An 18272-nucleotide genomic window follows, 5' to 3' on the forward strand; every position below is an offset into this window, starting at 1 on the left:
CAATCAAAAAAAGGGTTGACCAAAGCATGACAGAGATGTGATTAATAAGATCAAAGTCAGGCTAGATCTCTGTGCCACTATAATATGGTTAACAATTGTTTTATCAAGCAAAAAGGAACTGCTGAAGTTACAAGTTAAATGATGTTATCATCACTCTAGGAATGTCAATGTATTTGGGATTTTAGAGTGTAAAATCACACTGGTTACAAGAGACTGTAAGACAGACAAAAAGTCAATAGCAGTGGATATGATGTCTTCAGATGGAATGCAAAATCCATTCTTGTGTCAGTAAGGAAGAATATCCACTTAAGAATACTCTTTGAAAGTTACTTGCCTGAAGACAAGTATTTTCATCTTGGTTATGACTCCCCCTTGAAAATCAGCATTTATACTGAAAGTGCTGACATACCCTGAACCACATGAAAGCTGATGCAATAAATATTTCAACACAAATGATCATGTAGTACAGTACTTCAGAGAAAACTATATTCCTTATTTCCCCCCTGTAACTATGAAGTGCATGTAGAGGTCACTGCATGCTCACATTACACTGAAGACAAATGCCTTCACCTGGTTCCACGGTGCCTCTGATGGTACCGATCACATTGAAAATCCTTCTTACTTCATTGTGGCTATGAATGTGCATTTTCACCTTTCTAGTGTATTGGGAAGGAAGACAAAGACAAATTTCACCAGATTATACAATAAAACATCTTGACACCTTTCAAAAGCGCACAATATAAACTGAAAGGAAAGCATTTTGGCCAAATTCACCTTCCATTAAACCAAAGTAAAAAGATTTTAGTGTGGTTTTTTTCCCTGGATTTATACTTGTGGGACTGAGAACAATATTTAACCCTTGAAAGCTATGTAGTGTTATTCATGCCAGTAAGTTTTATATTGGCAACAGGCTCAGAACTCCAAATTCAAAGATTTTTTGCTAGCAGCTAGTTTTTAAATTTGGAAGAATGAAAGAAAAATTAAAACCACCTAATGTCAAAAAGGTGAATAGCTCTTAATCATTTAGAAGTTGGTGCAAATCAGAACTGACTCCAGCAGAGTCAATACTGATGTGGCATCTCTGGCAGCAAAAAATCAGACAGCCCGAGTTGCATCAAGAGACTTTGTTTATCTACAATACAACTGGAGGTGCAACAACTCATCCTCAAGGGTTGTCTGTATATTTTTCAGAAATAATTTTTCATGTGGTGTAACTAAGCCATATGGAAAAGGTCAAACAGTTCATATGAAATCAGTACAGTAGCTCAGCCAATATTGAAACCCCTGGACTTTAGTCCTAAACTGTAACAACTAAATCAGTTCAAAAATAATCCAAAGCAATAAAAATGATATTGTAGTTCAAGCTTTTTTTTCTGGAAAACTTGACCTGTAGGTTAATACTGGTTTATATAAGGCAATAGGTAAGATCAGAAGCTGGACCCTCATGAATTTAAAAAAGAAAACCAACAAATGCAGTTCTCAAAAAAATAATCAGTCTCATAAAATAGTTTGTCAAAGGTTAGCTGCTTTTCAAATGAAACTGGTTCAAGACTAGCTGGAAACGAAAGCAATTCAGTCATATTCACCCAATCAAGATGTGAATCTACTGAAGCTTTGCACTGAGAGCATTTCAGCCCAGGAAATAGTCGTAATCAAAGGAATGATGCAAATAACCCCAAGTACTCTATCCTGGTCAAATTCTATTGCTCTAGCTGTTTTTTTCTCTGATGCCAAGCACTCTTTCCTTATGAAATAAAACTGACCTCGTAGAATAATTTGTTGTGAAACCAGGACCAACATTGTAAGACACATTCAAATTTCCTTTCCAGCTACTATGTGGCGGTGCATATCCTCCCATATTACTATTATGAAAAATAAAAATAAAAAAAGATTATTAGTTACAGACATCTTACAATAGAACCAAACACAAACGAGGAACCAAGAATCACTATTAAGTCCCATGCACACATAGACCACAGTGATAGTCATTGTCTCAGGCAATTTATACTATAAGATTCCACAGGAGAATAATCTTTTTAGCTACATTAATACTAGCAAATTAACATACAGGAATAGTTGTGGGCATTGAGACTATCTTGGAATGGCCTGCAGCTATGTTGGAAAACAGTGTTGGCCCCCAAATGTTTTGTATACAAACTGTCTCTTGTAAAGAGTCCCTGGAACTTTCTACTGCCTTGAACTCCATTTGCATTTGAATTAGCAGAGATCGATTTGTACTATTTGAATAGTTTAACAGCATAGGCAGTTGTCTTCCAGTGCCTGTCCCTGGGCACTGTTTAATCTGGTAGCATAGGCAGAGTTGATGTGTTTCAAAGATGCCTAAAACTGGAGAAACGTGATCAGCCCAAGTGACTTTTTCTTGTTCCATTGTCAAAGGTGGGATGTTTTTTCTCAGTTAACACAACTAGAAATGCAGTAAGTCAGTGGGTCACAATAACCCATAATTATCACACATTCTAAAGGATTTCCATTTTTTACATGAACTTCTGAGAAACATTAAAAAATATGTAAAAGTATGCTGGATGTTCTGGTTCTTATTAGGCAAAATATATTTATTACAAATGAAAGCATGTCTTTTACTGTAAATGCTTACTTCAGTCAAGCTTTATTATGCAGAACACTTCAGCATGTCTCCAAGTCCTCAGTAAATTTTTTATATAAAAATATGATAGCAGGAATAACTAGAAGTTATGACTCCTCAAGACAAAAGTGAAAAACAGGACCCAGTATTTTTAGAAGATTTAGATTTTATTCATAATTATTAAAACCAAGTTCTAGAATTATTAAAACTTATCGAAAAGAAATATCTAGCTACATCATATTCATACATAGTAATCTGCTCCACCACTACCAGCTGGCAGTGGGAAAAAGAGGGGGTTTTAACTGATACCTTTATCTTTATGAGCAGTTATACTCATAACACTGATGACTGTAAAGTTTTAAAGAAAAGAAAGTTTGGAGATGTATTAGTCTGTAAAGTTTGGGAGGAAATAAGAAAAATAATAGAATAGTGTTAATGAACATCAGGTATGCAAAACCACCAAAGACAGTCAAATTTTGCCTCACATAAAAATAAATAGCTTCAGTACTTCAGAAGAAACCGGTATAGAAAACCAATGTAGAACATTTTTTTGACTCTGTATTCAAACACAGGCATCAGACAGAGCAGAATGACTGCTTGTGTGATTTAGATGTAAAGCTCCTATATAAACACCCAAGATTATGTTCACTTATTGCACTAAACACCCATGGTACTGTTGCCAACCCTGGCATTTCCTGCTCTCCCTCTACAGTTGATACAGATGATTGCTGTTACATCTTTAGGGGAATGATACACTTGCCAACTGAATCACATCTTAGTTTTTTTCAGATAACTTGCTCGATTTGTTGAGATAATTATGAATTTTGATTCCTCTGGCAAGCTGGTAGTCTTCATGTGACTTGTATGTTTAGTAAGCACACTTACTTACTGGTAGGTGACTATTAAATAGCCTATAATACTCCAGAATTTGCACAGTGCCCTTAGATTAGTTCGCTGGCATCATTTCATATTTAAGCGACATAATACACCTGATGAGAGAAAGCACACGCTTTCATTTAACAGGACAGTACAGATACTGTCCCATCAAACATGCATGGCCAGTAATTCCCTGGACAAATGAATGACTTCATTTGCGGTCTTTTTCACAAGACAGGTCTCATGCCACCTTCAAAAATTTTTGCCTTTGTTCAAACTGAGAGGCACTTTATAACATCAGTATTCTTGACTGATCATGATATATTACAAATGATCATTTCCAGATCGCTCTGCGCAGACCACCTGATATGTAGGAACAGCTAGCATGTTTACCTCCCACAGAGAACCTAATGACAAACAACCATACTATTTCAACAGCTACAGTAGAAGCACAGTGAAAAAGTCTTTTCCCTTTATTTTCAAATACTCTCATAACTTTCAACAAACAGTCTGCTTGAAATTCCTCATGTCTCCCATACACTTACCGCAGCAATGACTCGGCATCATGATAGCCAATGGGATGAACTGGAATTTTTGGGAGACCTACACCACTGGCTTTGTCTAATCGGTAGGTATATTCTGAAAGCAAAAGACAGATATTTTCAAATTTACAACTCTCAGAAGGAATCTGTACAGTTCGTAGCACAGTCCTAACACTGGAGTCAGGGATAATTATTTCACTGTCCTCAAAGTCAGGCTGACATTACTTCAGTGATTTCCTTCTTTATGCTTCATCACGTTTTCAGAGAGACACCAACAAAGGATCTCCCATAGTGTCTGCAGTCAAGCATTTAGAGCCAGCTGGAAATTTTAAAATTTTGTTAATTACTTGTGCTGAAATGTTTTTAGAAAGAACTTCAGAGTAAGCCACAGATAAAGAACAAGGGCAAAGAGGAAGCCCACAGTCTGATGCTTAGAAAATTCAGCTGGGCACTAAAAGAATTGTGCCAGTTGATAAGAGATGAAGATAAAATCTTACACACTGGGCTACTGAATATTCTGGTTTGCTGAACAAAATGAAGTCTAGGTTTTGTTTTGACAAAGCTCAAACACAAATAATGTTTGTTTTTTTACAAATGGGAATCTTAATTTTCACAATGTGAACAAAATTTGATGTTTGCAAGCCAGCAGATAAGATATGGAAAAAAATAGTTTCCTCCTTAATAAAACAGTCACAGGGGCCCTTATTGAGAGAAGCAGACAGGGATTCACCTATCAGATCACTGACCCTTGCATGAGGAACCAGAAATCTTCCTCATGGTCTGCTCCTACCATGCTGCTGTTGTGAACATGGATCCTCTTCCAGCTCAAGTCGTGCTGGCTAGAGGAAACTTTCCCCATCACTTTGGGATGACTCTTCTTGAGGTGATTGCCTCCCTCAGACACGCTGGCTCAAGTGCTGTCATGAATGGTTCTTAATGCATTTCAGTCAAAATGATCTGGGTTAGGTGCTAAATGGAACAGCTTAGGCAGAGCTCAAATAAGCAGCTGAGGAAGCATGAGGTGAAGGTCATGAACCAGTGGGGAATGGTCATCTTCCCAGGAGCCTCAGCTGCAGCCAGGTGACATGAGTCCCAACATGAAAGATCTCAGCATTGCCAGCATGGGCTCTTGTGCAGTGAAAGCAGCCCAAATCCTGCAGAAAGGAGAACTGCAAAGGCAAAGAAACCCATGAGCTGTGCAGGTTGGCTCCTTGCTGACTTACTGATGAGATGCAGAAAGAAAAGACCAGGGATTCAGCTGTTGAATATTTCTGTCATGATCTCTGGGCTAACTTGGGTACATCTGTGAAGTTAAGCAGCCCAGGACTGCACTGTGTGGCTCCCTTAACATCCCCTCACTCACTTTCCCTCATGCACCATTTACACAAGCGGCCTACTGATCTGAAGCCCAAAGCTGCCTCCTTTGAGAAACAGGAAGACCAAGAAAAAATGTGGTTTGTTCCAAGGGAAAGAACACCCTCACTAACCCCCACCCCTTTCCTGAAACCAGACCCTCAGAGCATGACTTCTCTAGTGTTACTCACCTTTTGCAGGATAACCTGGTGTGAGAGGATCCCCTGCCCCATTCAGGTTTAACACATTTCCACGCTGGGCTCCTCCACCTGGAAGGTTCCAGCCATTTGGATAGGGATCTGTTCCCGGGGCGCAGTAGTCAGCAGGGTCAGAGAACAGAATAAGACCCTTGGCACCTGCCAATTCAGCATTCTTCACCTGCAAAGCATATCTCTGGTCCCTATCCAGTCCTTTATAGCTTGATACCAGAGTTCAACGAGCAAAAGAAAGTATTATAAATTACAGTGATTACTCCTCAGGGCCTTTTACAGTGCTTGGGCTAAGAAAAGGGCCTATAACTGTCTTGTAACAGAAATTTTCCTGAAAATATATATGCATATATCAGGTTCCATAAGAAATTAAGAGGTTTGCTGTTGCTTAGATTTTTAGTTAGGAGATAACTGCAGTGGCACAGAAAACATCCTTCACAGTATTACTACATAACCTGAGTTTGTATTCTGTCATCCAGATCAAATCAATTGACTACTGAAATGTACACATCATGCGTGGAAAAAACCTTGTCTTTCAGTTAGTCACGTATTTACCTTATTTACCTAAATGATCTCCTGAATGTATCTCAGGGTTCAAACTACACAGGAAGATTATTATTGGAGAGATTGACACTGTCTTCGGCTGTTGACAAGACTAAATTAGAGTGTGTATCTTAGGCTCATTATGGCAGAAGGCCTGAACTGCATACTGTTTTGATTTTAAAAAGTGTTCTCATGGTAGACTTTATGATTGTATAATACCGGTTGGTAGAGAGTGAGAGAGAGAAAATATATGTCATTCTGACATCCCAATCACTTTTGCTACTGGATATGACAGTGATGTATAGTGACTGCATGACAACTAATCCTTAACAGTTTTAAATTTGGGTATTTTAATTCAGAAATACCATAGCCTTTTTTTTGGAAACACAGTACTTGCCTTCATGCTCTATGCTATTCTTGCCCACCATTAGAAAGTCGGAAAATGACAGTATGGTTCTCCAGATTTTATACAGGCTACCAAATACTTCAGTATATAAACAGTCATTACAAATATTCCTGTAAGAATTAACATATTGTCCCTTTGTGTCAATGAGGGCATGTAATTTCTAAACCACAGGACAACTGCCTTTCTAGATATTAGTAACTTTGAGGGTTTGTATTTCATTTTTAGAAAAGATTCATAGACAGCAACACTTTCTTCAATTTTTAAGTCTTTCCCATTCAGAGAGTATCTTTAAAAGCAGTAACAATTTTGTAAAAATGACCCAGGATATGAGTTACATGTCACTTTCACTGGGGAAAACTGATTTTTGTACAAGAGCCAAACACACTTAAAATAGACTGTCTTCTCACATCCTCACTGAGAAAATAACTTGAACGTATGCCTCAAGCATGTACATGATTATGTCCTTTCCTGTCAGGCCATGGATATCTGCAGAAATCTTTAGTTTAAAAATATTTATATGATAGGGACATTGAATAAACAAATACAGAAATTAAAATAACCTCCATATAGTTATAGTCTCTGTAATAGAAACCATTACAAAGAAACACAATATAAGCATCTTAAAGCACAGCTGAACCAACCGGAGAACAGTTTAGTTCAGAGTTAAGAGTGCATTACCCAAGACTATTAGTAATATTTTGGAGCAATTTATAGTATGAAAATTAATATTAAAATATGTATTGTTTTCCAACTTTTTTACCTTTATCCTACAGATGTATTATATACATATCAAACATGTATTTTTTCCCTTCTACTGAAGGGTCATCTTTGAACACAGCTCTAAGAAAACTCAGTTACACTAAGTAATCTCCAGATCATTTTAATTAAGTGTTTCAGTCTCTTGAAATCAACTGAAGGACAGCACAATTAATGTTTTTATATAGAGGCATTACCTTATTTCCTCTGAAGATCTTCCCATATCTGGCAATAACAATCTTGCCTGTACAGTTAATTCCCATTTCACGTTCTAGCTTAAAGAAGTCCTCGGTGCGGCCATAATTCACATACACTAATTCACCCTGATAGAAAGAGGTAGAATTTGAAACAAGAACATAAATTAGCATGTCAAAAGGAGGATGTGATCCAGTAGGAGAATAAGCTGGGAACAATATGCTCTGGGACTGGCTTCAGTATAAATTCTTCTTTGATCATGAGACAAATACATAGGTAAGTGATTTCTAATGAATTTAGACTCCTACCATCCAAAGCTGCCAGACTTTGTCCACAATGGAAAATGTTAAGATATGACTTCTGAATGAGAAACTTAAGAGTAAGTGCTCAGAGTATGACACTTACTTCTTTTCACAGTCTGTTTAAGCTGTAGTCAGTCTTGGACAGCTGGAGGTATTTTGGACTCAGACACCACAGTAAATATCAATTTATTTTATGTAGTAAGATGTCAATGCCCTCTGAAATTCTCAGCGCTTAATTCTTATTCATAATACTGCAGAAGCTTACAGGTGGCTGCCTGTCAAAATAAATACACGTTGCACATGAATAAAGTATTCTTCATGATTTGTTTCAACCGTGCTATTCAATACTGGAGGTGTGATTCATCTTCCTTAATGTCAGCTACCTGAAAATTGTGTGCATTGCCTAAGAAGGTCCTGTAGTGCACTCCATAGCCAGTGAAGAGCTGGAAAATTCCCCGAGAACACCCTTTCTAGGAGAATTCACCCCAAACTTATTTTAAAAACCTATTTTAGGAAGGAATAAATTGCCTTCTGGATATACCTCTCATTGATTATATCTCAAAGACCATTTATTAAGAGTAGATGTCTATAACAACCCTCAAAGACTGGTTTAGGGAAGATGCCTACAATTTCAGACAACTAAAATCAGATGACAAGAAACTCTTAGTGCATTTCTCCATATTACTAGTCACTTTCACAGAGGTCTTCAATTTAATTTCTAAAAGGCATATGCTTAAACCTCTTATACCAATAAATATCACGGACTAGACATTCAGGTGGTCTCATGTAACAGCATACAGCATGCCCTGATAACACTGTGGTACAGTCATTTTGACTGTAGTGGTTTCATCAGTATTCTGCTTAATTTGCAATTTCTTCTTAAATTCAGCAAAATTAATGCAGTTAGGAAAAATCCATTAAATAAAGGGGACTGTATTTAAATAAGGCGGTTTCACACCTAGTAAGACTGGTCTTCTCTGTTCAGAGAATTAACTAATAAACACAAGGATTATTCTCAGGTAGGCTTTTCGGAATTTATGGAATAGTTTTCCCCCCTCAGTAAAATCAAGTGTAACTACTGAAGTCAAGACAGTTCTTCAAGTCTATTTAGATTAAGCAGAAGGGGAATTTGGTCCTCCCTTTTAACATAATTTCTTTAGAATATCTTGTAGAGAATACCTACGCTTGTAGGCTATTGTATTTTTTATGACAAATACAAAAATGTTGTTTTCAATAGTTTAGCTTACTTAAGTGCAGAGCTGTAATTATAATAATTAACAGCAACCTGCAGGGTTCTCACATGCAGGGCCCTTGATCTACAATGAAGCGTAAAACATGAGAGTAACATTTTACGTTGAAAACCTGTTCACACTTTACAGGGTTTTTTTAAATAATGTCTTTCATTAAGCAGATGCCATCACATAAAGACAAGAACAGCTCTGATCTTTAGAAGCTCTCATAACTATACCCGATATAAAGTACATAATCTGTACTCATGGCATTTTTCTGCGTGTTGTGCAATAATTAAGATTCAATCTCTAGATTTCTGAAACTACATTAAAGGTACTTATTTGAAGATTCTGGCAATATTTAATCTATTGCATAGTAAATCAGGCTTTATTAATTAAATTCTTTTAGCATCTCTGAAAACTTTTCATATTTAACTTTCATTAACAGGACTATGAACTACATCAATGTAATAAATTTGTCAGCAGGGCATTGTGACAGTTTTGCATCATAACTTCCTAGTGATGTGATAAAATCCCTCATGTTTATAAAACTATTAGGAAATGCAAGGTTTGAAAATGTAACGTGGATTCATAAAATATCTTGTCTGGGCTCTTTTAGCATAGTTAGAGATCTCAATTACACCTCTTACCTGCGACCGTCATTAACTAGATGGAAGTACTTCTGCAGTCACTTAAAAAGGAAGTGAAAAGCAGAATTTTACCATTATTTATGATGCTAAATGTTCAAAACACTACTATTGTCTGACAGAATTTGACTCTGCTACTTTGTCTGCTATCTGCTAAATATTTCTTTTAAAAGAATTGTCTGCTCAAAACTTAACTGTTTTCATCTGATTGTTTACTGGGATTTAGTTAAAACACACCATACAGAAGAAACATAAATTTGCTGTCCATCTGTATGACAGAAGAGGATATATTCCATGTTCCATCTACCGACAACCTGAAATGAGTGGGAACTACTTCTAAATCTTTGTGGGGTCTCACTTCAGCAGGCAAGTAGCTACTATCCCACTCTAGCAGCTACTATCCCACTCTAGCAGTATTTAACCTTCAAAACACAGTCACTGCCACTTATTTTCAAAAAGCAGCTGCAGGAAAAAGTAATATTGCTAGCAGTGCTGAACAGCATTTCCACAACTCCCTAATTATAGCACTCATCCAGAAAATGTGAGCTGTGTTATTGGCCTCTCTCAGTGGAAAGAACGCTGACCATTTCTCCTGTTTCCCAGGCAGGTGGCCTCTTCATGAGACTACAGTTATGCTGGGATGCAGGTACTTTACCGTCTTTTCCCTTCATTGAACTTGGCGCTTTATGCAGGAATCGTTTGCAAAATCAATGAGCAAAAAGAGAACCTATGACTGATGATTGCAGTTTGCAAGTTCCAAAGACCTCTCTCCACAACTTAGTTGTGGTTTTTAATAGAATGGGTTTTAACACAAAATACATAAACAAGCCTGACCCTGAACCCACTGAGTATTCCCGCTGCTGAGCTCCATACATGCTCCCTCCTGTGCTGTTTTGCAGTACAGGTGCAGACAACCGCTCACTGGAGACTATAATTGCTAACACTGCTAGCTAGGTACCTGGAGTTTTTGTCGAAATACTATGTAATAAGGTGAACATAAGCATCACATTTAAAAAAATAAAATCTGTTTTTTAGGTATTGTGGTTTGTTTTTTTCAGAAACTAAGTTATTGTACTTAATTAAAATAAAATAATTTTCTAAGGAGGAAGCTGCAGCTTCTTAAACTTGTTTTTATTGTTGCCCGTACCCCATCACTTACTACAGCTCTTCACAGACCAAGTAAAGCAAGGAGGTTATTCTGTCTTTCTTTGGGGATATTATGTTACAATACAAAGTCAGAATCCATTAATTTTTCCTCACATTATGTTCCAAAATTCCAACTGCAATTCTTGAAACACTCAAAGGTCTCATATCCTAGGGCACAGACTATCCGCCTGATTCTCCAGCTCACTTTGAGTGCCTGAGGCAATTGAATATAAGATACCTTTTGTTTCCTAGACTTGCACAGCTTATTAACAAACTTCAGAAAGTACATGACTAGTAACGCACTGTGTGAGTAAAAGCATTGTTAGCAGGTTTCAAAGTCAGATCAAACTTTAAAGCAGAGATTGGACAAAATGACCTCCAGAGGGCCCTGCCAACCTAAATTATTCCATGTGTAGACAGGAAAGATACTGAGAAAAACAAAAAAACATTTCTAATCTTACAAAATATTAATTGAAACCACTAACAATCATAGGATAGAAGGCTCCTGTTACACAGTCAGCTTTATAAAAGAAAACCCATCAGCTGGTACCAGCAGCACAAGATAGAAAGGATTAGTGTTAAGCTCTGGTCACAGCAACACTTTTACTGCCTGCTAGAAATGGTAGCAAAAGCCATTTTCAATCATACTGTACATCGTGTAGTTATACCTGTCAGTGTGAGCCTTGGGCAAGCAACATTTTGAAAATTAAGATTGTTCATTTGGCCAATAAATGTAACAGTCTTATTTGTTCACCAAGATGGGAAACAATGGTGCACAGTCACAGAAATAGCTGGAGAAGCTTATAGCAGCTCAGAACATTGAAGATTTATTATCATAATTTTTAAAGAAAAGGTAAAAATAAAACCCAGTTCTGACTCAAACTAAAGAAAAAAAATCAAACATATATGTAAGACTGTTCAATTTGAACATTACTCTATAGCAAAACTCATAAGAACATCTGAGCTAGGACATTTTTCCTGCTGGTGATATGTCAGGTTTTGGACTAAAGCCTAAGATCCAGGAGTTTCACATTATTCTGTATCACTCTGCTATTTTGTGCTATGCTATGCTACACTACGCTACGGCATTCCATCTTTTCTATTTCTATTATTTCTATTTCTACCTCTGTTCCTGTTTCTAATTCTGTTTCCGTTTGTCCCTCCATTTCTTATACTATTCTACTATGTTACCTCAGGCGTTCCTTGGGCTGAATATGCACTGTAGGGTGGTACCACATCTCTAACAGCCTCATAGCCTGGAGGAGGGGGCTCAGATAATGATGTGTTGAAAATCTAACAGGAAAGAAGGAAAGAAAAAAAGTAAATCAGGCAACATGGAAAAGGAGTACTGTCTATTGGGGCACATTTCACAGGTACTTGCAGTTTAAAGGACTCTAGTTTTAGGACTCTAAACAAGGAGTGGCCGATACTTTAGCAAGCACTGGGCATCCTTTTTAGTATGCAGATTCAATGTGTCATCTTGCAAATCCCATCTCCACCCTTGGCACAGAATCCTGCTTAAATGATCACAGGGTCCCTTAAGGTGGTCTCAGTTCAGCAGATAAGAGCAGGTTAGACCGTAATGGTAAAAAACGCTTGCATTCTGCTCATTCCTGGAGCTTCTATGAGCACTAGAGAAGCTCTGTAATGAACTGATGTTACTTGTGGTAGTACACGTCCAGGCCTAATCTCTAATCTTCAAGAAACTTAATTTAGCACAATCATCAATACCGTATAATGAATCAATGCAAAATAATGATGCTGACGGCAGCTGCTTTCCTAATTTTAAATAACAGAATATTAAAACAATTGTATAACATGAAGTAATTCTCTTACATCATTCTTCTTTAATCCATATGTCAGTGTGCTATATGAACCAGAGTAATTATTAGTATTCCTAGTACATACATTACAAAACAAAGATACAAATTATAAAAGCAAACAAGAATTCCTGATTTCTGTGTGCTTTGGATCAGGCCCAAAGCCATTAACAGAGCAGAGGATTGCTTTCCCTCCCAGTCTTCCAAGGTATATGAAGGTGATTTTGTTCCCTGGTGGCAAAAAATGGTGTTTTCTGTACCTCGCTTCCATGCTCGTCAATTACTGAGATGTAGTTGGGCTTAGTGTCATCAGGGTAAGAGAGCAAGACATCATAATGAACCAACTGAACAGAATCCAAACCAAACTCCTTCCACTCAGCTTGGACTTGCTGTGCCAGATGCAAATTCTCCTTGCTTCCTGCTAGGTGAGGAAGCCGTGTAAAATTGCTAGAGAAAAAGAAGCAATGAATCAGTATCAAGCATTGCACCTCATAAGCAGAACTCCTCTTAGCCTAGATGGAAATAAACCCCCTAGAGATGACCAGATGTGCCCAGGCTAAATAAGGACCTAGACCCCTCTGCATCTATGCTTTTGCCTGTTATATGTAAGCTGAGGTAAAGGTTTTCAGTGTGTCCTGAGCTATCACAGATGTTTGCATCTTCCTCACAGCATGGTTTAGCAAGAATGGCACGATCTCATCAGCTATGGGGTCTTGTCCCTTACTCCTTGTCTTCTAAGTGCCGTTAGGCCAATCACTCCTATCCATAATGAGACTGACCTTCCTTGCAAAGGGATAAAAGCATTGAGTGTCATTATTTTTTTGTGTTGAATTTAGAAATGTGCATAATTACTCTGATCTCTACTTTTAATTAACTGGATATTCTCTTTGCATCCCACTATTTTAGCTAATTTTGGCAGAAATACTGATTTATTTAAAAGTTTACTCTGAGTATGTCTTGCTGGCAAATAAGAGAGTGAGTTTACTGTGGCTTACAAACAAGGAACAGAAAAACTCAACAGCTTGTGACTTAAAAGCTATGCAGTGTGAAAAAAAAATAGTGAAAGATACCATAAACAGTAAGCAACCCATTGTCTGAAAAAAACCCATTGACTAGACCATCAAGAAAGTCCAGTGGTAAAGTGAGCTGAAGAAACTCCCAGCTGAATGAGGCTGTCATCATGATGACCTCATTCTGTCATATGACCATGCCATCAACATGCCACAAAAGCATGTGTTGCACCAGCTGGCATTAATGAAGGAAATTGCATCTTCAATAAGGAAGGGGTTTAAGACTGGGAAAAATTTTAATTGTTGACTTCATGTGAGAACAAAGCCATCCAACAAAGCACTTTGAAAGAACTATACACTTAGAATAGAACTGAACAGAACCAGACCATTTCATTTGGAAGTCACCTATAACAAACATTTAGGCCAACTGCCTGCCCAATTCAGGGCTGCCCAAGTTAAAATATGTTATTAAGGGTTTGTCCAAATGCCTCTTAAACACTGACAGGCTTAGGGTATCAATCACCTTGCTAGGAAGCTTGTTCCAGGGTCTGAACACCCTCTCGGTAAAGAAATGCTTCCTCATGTCCAGTCTAAACCTCCCCTGGTGCAGCTGTGAACCATTCCCACACATCCTACCACTGGATACCAGGGAGAAGAAATGAGCACCTCTCTCCCCACTTGCCCTTCTCAGGGAGCTGCAGAAAGCAATGAGATAACCCCTCAGCATCAGCATCCTTCTCTCCAAACTAAACAAGTCCTAACTCCTTAGCAGCCAAATTCTGCTTGATAAAACCATGTTCTTCTGATAATGTCAACACCTAGTACCAACACCTTACCAAAAGTCCCTGTTACAGTGACAGTACCATTTGCTGGGTGACATACTGAACCATAAGCACAGTTACTGTTAGAGGCAAAGGCTGTTTTCTGTAAGAGCTAAGAATGTTTAAGTCTCAAGTTTTCATCAACATTTGAATTATGCAATAACATTCTCCTGTATTATAACCCCATTTAACTGAATGTTTTTCTTCATTTCCTCCTTTAATTTGTTGACTGTACTGGTAGTTCTGAGCAGTGACTAAATATCTGCCATATTTCACCACAGAACTGGTTGCATGCCAGTAAACGAGGCACAATGTTTCCTGCTGCACAGAGACAGGGAGTTGAGAAGTCAGCAGTCCTTTTACAGAGCTGTTTAACAACATTTGACTTTGTAGGAGCAAAACCACAGGTTAAGACTTTTAAAAAAAAATCCTAAGTCATCAGTTTTCAATGTTTATATAGTCCAAGACATGACTGTTATATAGCAAGGACAGTGTACTTCCCAACTAAATTATTTGCAATAGTTTATGGTAAGTGCATTTAAAATGGAATCAGTGGGATTGCCACAGTCTTATAAACCAAAAATGTTTTTTTTAAGTAATTTAGCTTTGTACTAAGATACAACTTCATGCTATGTAGTCAGGCTGGGAATTTAAGGCAAACCCAAGCTTGTTGATTACTCCTAAAATAACCGATACTTTAACACTTTCTTTCCACAGACTATAATTTTTTATCAAAAAAGTGTGACTTCTAGTCTGTTATTGACTGGAATAAATTAATGCTTTTAACAAATACTATACTTTTCTAAGAGAAAATTAATCTGTTTACAAGATCCCTAAAGCAAACAAATAACAGTACACCAGCTTCCTTGTAGTTAAAGCTTCTAAGTTACAGAAATTGCAAAATCAATTATAGTATTAAACTGTAATAGATTTTAAAATATATATATATTGTTATCTTGCATTGCTTGAATTTTCAGGAACAAATGCCAGCAACTTCGCTTACATGATTTAATAAATAAATAAAACTATATTTGAGATCACCTAATTTAAAGGGTAGATGAAATGAAAAAAATATTGGGGAAAATAAATGGTCTTTAAAAAAAGACTAAAGGTTTAAGACTATTAGATGTATTATGAACAGTCTAATGTACCATGAGATGACACCAGGTATCTACCATGTCCTAGCTATTCACTGTGAGAGGGACAGAGCTTGGAAACCTATCTTTCTTCGTGGAAGTGAGTACAAGGTTGGAATGGTGACAAATTAACAGAAATTGGGTCTGGTCACAGCATGACAAAGTGTGAAGGGGAAGTAGAAATAAAGTACTAAGGCCTAAGCTGTAGGAAGAACTAAAGGCTCAAACACTGGTATGATTTTCTTCTCTTTTACATTGACATGCTCTACTATTTTCCATTTAATCTCTTCTCATTTAAGTTCATTCATACAGCCTAATTTGAAGTGAATGTTTTTTCCATAAAAAATAATGTAAGATAACACTGTTGTAGACTGAAAAGAGAAAGGCCGAACTTCCACTTCATTGTACAAGCATTCACTAAATGCTGAGGAAGAGCTTGGCTAATTTTTAATTGGGAGGCATTAAATAAAACCTACATCTGAGAACCTGCACACCATCCCCTGTCTGGTGGCATCCTTGGGCTTGTTCCTGCTTGAAATATTTTTTTTTCTTTTTTGGACTGATTAATCTACACATTGCTTACTAAAGAAACTGCTTGATGTTTTCAGCTTTCATTTCAGCCATAAATGCCGCCTTCATGTCCTCATGAGGACTCGATGTCGTCTTTTCTGCAGGTTTTGCAAACCAACCTGTACAACACACCAAAATACAACAGTAAAAACACCAGTCCAACATTCCCATGACACACACCATTTTTCTTTGGTATCACCACAAGATTTTCACTGTGTATTTTACAACTGTTTTTCTCTCAGCACAGACAAGCAGCCACAACCTAATGTCAGCTGCACTGTGATGGCAATGGCAGTCCCCCACACAGTAAGAGAACTCAACTTACCTAGGGAGATATTGAGGGGGATTAAAATACTATGTTTATTCATCACAGTTGTTTTACTGTAGATTCTAAGGAGACTTGACTGTCTCCCTTTAGCACCAGAACATCATGCTGTCAGTCATGTCAGTCACCTCAGTAATAAGGCAGCAGCTTTACAAAAATGCACAGAAACACAGACACCCTTTGTAAGGAACAGATGTCTTGCAACTCCTTTCTCACTCTCTGGTCTGTCTGGCTCTTAGTCTGGAATCCATCCCTTACCGTGCAGACATTACCAGAGTAAGTGATGAGAGGAACACCTGGCTAGAAAGAAAGTGTTTCTGACATCTGTGGACACGTTCAGCGCAAACGCAGCAGCAGTGACATGGGTAGTGCAAAGGAGAGAAGTGGTGGGGAGCAGAGAGCGGGTAACAAGCTGGCACCGGTGCACGGCACTGGTCACTGGCACAGTGAAAGGCTCTTTCCACAAGACAGGAATTCAGTCTGGGCTTCCCAATGCCAGGAACCTCAAGCACACACCAAAAGGCATTTCGAAATACAAGTGGCTCTTTTGTTTTCCTTCCTCCCGCATGCCAACCCTCATCCATCTGGGTGGCTGGGGAGAGGAAATCCTGTGTGGCAGCAGCCTGCAGGCCTGCCGGGCCTGGGCCGAGGGGGAGACGGGCCATTAAATTAAAGACTTATTTCACCCCTCCTGGAAGAGATGGGACATTAAATCAAAGTCTTATTTCACCCCTCCTGTCGGCGTTGCCCCAGCCCCGCATTTATCTTCCCGCCCCTCTGGTTTGGGCTGGTGCAGCTGCAGCCAGCAGGGTCGAGTGGCCGGTCTCCCGTCCCCTCCTCACAAACCCAGCGCCTCCTCTCACGCCCACAGCGTAACTACTTTATGTAAAAGGAAAGTGAAAGGTAAGTCAAAAAGACAAAGGCCCCTTTTCTCTTGCGGAGGAGCTGATCACCCCAGGAGGGGTCGGCGACTGCACCTCCCTGGCACAGAGCCCCGGGCGCTGGAACCCTCCCGCCCCCTCCCGCCCCCGGCCCGGCTCACAGCCGTCTCCCCCGGCTGGAAGGGCCGGGGAGGGCGGGGAGAACCCCGCGATCCGAAGGACGGTTAGCCTGCACCGTACCGATGAGGAACCCGAGGAGGAAGAGCCCTGCCGCTGTTCCCAGCGCCACAGCCCAGAAGCGGCCCCTGGCTGCCCTGGGACTAGCCGGCTCCGCGACGCTGCCGAGCGACGACCACATCGCGGCGGCCCGCTCCACCCGCTCGCCCGCTCGAGTTCCGCCGCGCCGCCGGCCGGCCCGGCCCGCCCCGGAGGCGGCAGGAGGCGGGCTCCGGCCACGGCCCGGCCGCCTCACGGGCACCCCCGGCGCCGCCCGTGAGGGCTCCGCTCCTCCCCCCCCCCCCCGCGCCCGGGGACAAGGTCCTCCCGCCAGCACGCCCGGGCGAGGCTGGAGATACCGGAGCCCGCCCGGCTGCCGAAGCCTCTGCCCGGGCGCTTGCTGAGGGATGTCAGTCCGTCCAGACGTGCACACCCTCCCCTGTACCTTCCCGCTCTCTCCCCGCATGTCTTAGAGAGCCTGCCATCCCCTAATTATTTTAATTTGCTACAAATGTGCGGTGAGGAGGGAAACGGTGATTGCCGGGGCTGCTACACACGGGGCCGCGCCACCCTCTGCCAGGCACACGCAGCGGGGCAAACCCGGGGGTGGGGTGGAAAGGTAAACCCCATTATTTTAAGAGATTTGTTTTAAGAAAGATTGTATCTCAATACCCAACGCCCTGAAAA

At 39.6% G+C, this 18272-nt stretch overlaps 1 protein-coding gene across 2 annotated transcripts in view; it reads right to left on the minus strand.

Moving 5' to 3' along the window:
* LOC101918547 (putative N-acetylated-alpha-linked acidic dipeptidase) overlaps nt 1–17869 on the minus strand; it is a 31451-nt gene extending 13582 nt beyond the window's left edge. The window contains exons 1-9 of one of the 2 annotated variants that reach the window (XR_008746905.1): nt 17610–17869; nt 16177–16282; nt 12887–13073; nt 11998–12099; nt 7485–7610; nt 5565–5751; nt 4024–4117; nt 1764–1862; nt 571–656 (exon numbers count right to left, since the gene is read on the minus strand). Coding sequence is in view for 1 of the 2 variants with exons in the window: in XM_055802468.1 (XP_055658443.1) it covers nt 571–656; nt 1764–1862; nt 4024–4117; nt 5565–5751; nt 7485–7610; nt 11998–12099; nt 12887–13073; nt 16177–16282; nt 17610–17727 (1105 nt within the window). In the remaining variant the exon portion in view is untranslated. The remainder of the gene's footprint in view (nt 1–570; nt 657–1763; nt 1863–4023; nt 4118–5564; nt 5752–7484; nt 7611–11997; nt 12100–12886; nt 13074–16176; nt 16283–17609) is intronic. The other variant, XM_055802468.1, reaches the window with a different exon arrangement.
* Between the last annotated feature and the right edge of the window lie 403 nt (nt 17870–18272).

Source organism: Falco peregrinus, chromosome 4 (genome assembly GCF_023634155.1).
Source record: "Falco peregrinus isolate bFalPer1 chromosome 4, bFalPer1.pri, whole genome shotgun sequence".
NCBI lineage: Eukaryota > Metazoa > Chordata > Aves > Falconiformes > Falconidae > Falco > Falco peregrinus.